This window comes from Colletotrichum gloeosporioides, assembly GCF_011800055.1.
Source record: "Colletotrichum gloeosporioides strain Lc1 chromosome Unknown consensus_51, whole genome shotgun sequence".
Classification (NCBI taxonomy): domain Eukaryota; kingdom Fungi; phylum Ascomycota; class Sordariomycetes; order Glomerellales; family Glomerellaceae; genus Colletotrichum; species Colletotrichum gloeosporioides.
The window spans coordinates 51584-56709 of NW_025544696.1; the positions used below are offsets into that span (position 1 = coordinate 51584).

A 5126-nucleotide genomic window follows, 5' to 3' on the forward strand; every position below is an offset into this window, starting at 1 on the left:
TCACAATCGTTGTAATGGTAAGGCCCCACAATCGTTGTAATGGTAAGGCCCGGCCTCGAGAGCATGAAGAAGCGGCGTTCGGCCATGATGATCATGTAGGTTGGCTTCCGATGCCGCAACATCCAACAATAATCCCACCTGGTCTACTTTACCGAGCCTGCAGCTGTACATCAAAGGTGTGATTCCCGCTGTGTCGGGGCAATTCGCTTTCTCTCTGACAGAGTCATTTTCTAACAAGATCGGTACGACGGATATCTTGGAGTCCCTATGTTCGCTTCCCGCCGCATAGGAGAGTGGCGTCCGACCAGAGGCATCTCTTGAATTCACATCGACGAGCGGATGTTGAATGAGCATTCTAACAAGGTACTCGGCGTGGTATTCCGATGCATGCGACAAAGCCGTCCGCCCGCTTTCGTCGGGGATGTCTGGCTGAAACCGAGAGTCTTTCAGAAGCATTTGAATTTTGGAAATGATGTCCAGACCACGGTTCTTTTGTTCGTCTATGTCCACATGGTGCTTCGTCAAGAACTCGATCAGAGGGTTGTATTGGCTGCTGAAGTCGAAGCTAGGATGTTGGAGCAACATACTCAATGTGCGCGTGTATTTTTCATCAGCAAGCACAGATTCCTTTGTCCTGTCCCTGATGGATGCACGGCAGGCCAGCGTATGCGCTACAGCGGTTTGTAACAGCGTGCGTCCGTGGATGTCTATGCATTGAAAGTCAATGCTAGAATGATGAAAGATCAAATCTAAGATGGCATGTTGCTCATCTAATCGGTCGTAATCGGAGGGACTGGAGACTGCAGACTGTATGGCCTTCTTCACTTGATTGAATGTCAGGCGACTGAAGTCTTCGTACTCAAGCAAGGACCTCATGATTGGCACTCTTGACGGCCGAGGGTTCCAGCGAGGGGCTTCGGCAACAAGTTTGAAGACTCGGCCAACACTGCATTGAACCAAGTCGATCATGTTCGGAATACTCGAAACATGAGACAGCAGTGCGCGGAAAACTCCCAAGTGGCCCTCTTCTGCCGCGAGTTCCAACGCATCCTTTTTGTCGGCATAGCACACTTGTACATCCGGATAGTTCAGCAGAACACGGACACTCTCAAGGCAGCCAGCTGCAGCGGCAATCTCAATACCAGTCTGATTCCCCGGGTACGTCTTGTTGGCGTCTAAGCCCTGCTCAAGCAGATACTCCACCCAGAAAGATGCATTCGGCCGGCCAAATAATACCTTGAATCCCTCAAGATTCTCATCAGGCGACATGTGTAGCGAACGAACGAGGAGACTATTTTTAATCCGAGATTCGTCCATAGAAGAGCACATGGCTATTCGATTGAGGGATATGGTATCCAGGGGGCACCTTGTGATGAGAATGTGAAGCATATCAAGATCCTTTTTCTCGTCCGCTGCTCGGAAAGCTTCGTAATAAACGTCGTCCCGTATCGAGGTGCGTGCAAGCAGCAAGGCTGCAAGTTCCACATTCCCCATCCGACTGGCGAGTAAGAGCGGCTCGTCAAGGGCTATGTGGCGGAACCCAAGCAAGGAACACCCGTAGTCGGGGTGGCCGGGACCTTTTTCCTTCAGCATCGGTGCCACTTGAGTGTCGGAGCCTTGATCCAATAATTTGCTTATCAGATGGTTGAGACCCCATCGAGAACAGATTGATATCGGGGTGACCTGCCGCAGTTGGGCTTGACCGATAAAGCTGTTACCAGTTGCAATATCTCCATATGGCGACACGGAACAGAAGTTCTCGTGCCACCGCAAGTTTTGTTCGCGATACACGACCATTGCTGGCCCTGTGAGAAAGTTCAGGAGCACATTCTGCAGGGGCTTCTGAAATTCTGAACAATGCGAACCCCAGTGTTTCTTGCAGTACCCCAAGAGCGACCAGTTCGCAAGCGTGTTTTCGGGTCGCATCAGCAGGTAAGAATCGTCTCCCTGAAACATGGCCGGGTTTTGAGAGGACATTATCGACTCTTCACGTTCTCTCACGTGTTCTAACCAAGTTTTATGCGTGTCTTCTATAGCCTCCAAAAGCTTGGAGTTCATCATGTATGCAGTGCACAACTGTGCTGGACCCAATTCTGCACCTGGCAGCCACTTTGTGAGCCGGTCTCGTGTGAAGTACTCCTGTGTGGTGTAATGAACGAATCGAACGACATTCGACTCGTGGTCGATCGTGATGAGTCCGGCGCAGAAAGATACAAGAGCATCTATCTTCACAAGGGCCGATGCTGAGAGACCCCTCTCTAGGTGTTCGGGCTTGGTTACAGCGTGCTGAAGTTCCACTGGTGAAATTGGTTGGAGGCATTGAACCATCCAGGAAATAGTGAGTCGAGCATAATGTTTCCGATTCGCTGGCTGGTGATCGATACGTTTGATCGCGTCCTCGTACGCCCTGTCCAAGGCATCCGGCCCTTTAGACAGATTTTCCAAGATATCCTCGACTTCATACTCGCTGTACGCATCTTTCAGGGAGTCCGAATGCAGGACTGCGAGTAGGAAACTAAACCAAACAATATCATGCCATGGTTAGATATAGTGAAACAAACAAGTTGGCCAGAGGCTAGGTAGGTACTAACATTCCTGCCGAGGCTTCCACAATACGATCCGCGATGCTTTGACGAAAATCAAAGTCATCGGGTAGATATGGGAAACTGCAAATCTTCTGGTCCAAATACGTATGCAAGTCGTCGTCGGTTGCCGTTATCTCGATAGTAGCATCTGACCACTTGCTAATAGCGAGATCATCAGTCAAGTGTGGCCGAGCCGTCATCATAATTTTCAGGCTACCGGAAGCCTGAATTCGCTGAATTAGATGTAAAAAGCGAGTACGAGCCCCGTCGTCATCGTATAACTCATCTAAAGCATCCATGATGAGAAAGCTCCGGTGGGATGACTGGACAAGACTTTTGAGGATAGATATGATATCGTCCATATGGAGTGACCCTTGTCGCTCATAAGTTTTCAAAAGGCGATCGGGAACTTTCTCTCTCCGAGATAGAAATTGAGCTAAGATGGCGAGAAGAAGTGTCCGATGATTGTGATCTTCAAGGTGTCGCTTGTAATTGAAGTACAAGATAGCTGTGGGATGATTGCTGCCCATCGTCTTTTCGTCTAGATGGGACTTCACGATAGAAGCCATTACAGTCTTGCCTGCCCCTGGTAGGCCAGGGCAAAAGATGGTCGCACAGGGGCCTTCTAGCCATCGTTGAAAATTGTCAGAGCTCAAGAACGCCTGTCCTGTGCCATCCTGTGCAGCAGCGTTATAGTCCTGCTGAAAATGCTCGTGATTCACGGCAGACTGGTATATCCATTTAATTACTTTCTCTTTATCCGATTGTGCTTTCTCTGTTGCCTGTAAACTTGCGGTCGTCTGGATGCGGGCTTCGACACTGTTCAGAACTTCATGGGTATGGCCGGACAAGGAACTTGGCATACCTGGTCAGATGATGATATTTCACATATCAGGCTTCAAAAGGTACCAAGACTTACAATTGATCATGGGACAATGCGAGCTGGATAGCAGATTTGTGCCGCTCAACCTTCCTGAAGATTTCTTCGATTTTCTCCTTCTCGCGATGCCACACAAAGATCCGTCGGAAGCGATAACTCTTGACTTCGATCAAAATGGTTGCAACTTGCTCCATGTCGCTCGTGTAGTGTTTCAGCACTCCGTCCTCGCCGGCCAGAGCCTGCAAGTGGCGAAACCAAGGCTCTACAGTACGTCCATCTGCCAGATTTGAATCGAGGCGTTCTCGCACTTGCTGCAAGGCTATGCAGGAAGAGCTTGCTTCAGATATATATCTATTGCAGTCAAGTCCCGAGCTCTTTATTTCTTCGAAAAACTTGATAACCTTGTAGGTTGCCTGGATTGTGGCGATGATGTTCGGGATCATGCCAAAGGCGTCCATCGTGGATGTTGACTATCAATTGCGCCAAGACTGAATGGAGAAGTGGATTTGCTTAAGAGACAGAATTGGCAAGGTGATGAAACAGGCCACGAGCTTAATCTTCGCACAAAGAGCCTTATCCACGCCTACGTACGCATCAAGCTTGCCGGCGAGCCTGAAGCTGACTTTGGAGATCGTGACCTAGGTAAATGAGCCTCGCAGGCGGCTGGATATGCTGAGGGGTAAGTTCATATGTATACCTGCAGTCAGGCAGCAACCGTAGTTATGCCATCAGCCAATGAAAACTAACCCACTGCAATCTTACGGCCCACACATACTCTGGCTTTCGAGAGGGGTGCCAAGTGTTTGAAGCGCGTATCTCATCCTTTTTCCAAGTTGGAAGTCGATCCTCATACAGGAGAATACGTGGCCAATTGGATTGTTCTGATCATGGAATGATATAGCTCTTCCTACTCATGATCTACACCTTGATAATGTGCCAATGCGAATCATTTTGCTACTTTGCCCGCTCAGGAACTCACCTGACCCAGGCATAAATGTGTTTCCTATGCTCAATAGCTTCCATTTCCTCATCCAGGAGGATACCGTGAATGTGCGCGAATACCGAGTGGAACTGAATGTCTATCCAGCTGTCCTAGTCGCCGACGCAGCCTTCCTGCCGTCAGACCTGACTTCTTATTATTATCACTTTCTAGATTATAGTACCTGACCTGGCAGCCGGAAGAGGCACGTTTTCATCTTATTAGGCGTATGACTGGCTTTGTAACATATTCTACCTACACCTCCAGGAACCCGAGACCTTGGGACATAGGCAGAGTCAAGAAAAACGGACGAAGATGACTTGTTCATCAAGAACATTCTGTGTCTTGGCTCGGGTCATGATAACCACGTTACACAACACGCTAATGGGCCATCACCAATGCCACTTTGCGCCATTTTAGCTGGTTGAGAGCTTGATGCATTATTATATGACCCTGCAGCGAAATGTGCAATCTGTTGTCAGCTGACGAAACTCGTCAAGATTGCTCCAGGCAACTGAGCTCATGCCTCTTGCTTGATAAATAGTCACTAAAACCCTGACCTACATACATGAGAGCCATCGTCATTCAAACACGACGGCGCTTGACTGTGTTATTGACCCGGCAGAGCTGGAAGCTAACCCCGACATTTCTGGCCCTGGAGCAGCCCACCCCCACCCCCACC

At 49.2% G+C, this 5126-nt stretch overlaps 1 protein-coding gene across 1 annotated transcript; it reads right to left on the reverse strand.

The window, feature by feature from the left end:
• GCG54_00007834 (uncharacterized protein) lies at positions 1-3923 on the reverse strand (the record flags this gene model as incomplete). The annotated part of the gene is made up of 3 exons (XM_045407811.1): positions 1-2515; positions 2592-3404; positions 3505-3923. 3 exons carry the CDS (start codon positions 3921-3923, stop codon positions 1-3), a joined length of 3747 nt encoding a protein of 1248 aa, XP_045263200.1.
• Positions 3924-5126: the final 1203 nt, after the last annotated feature.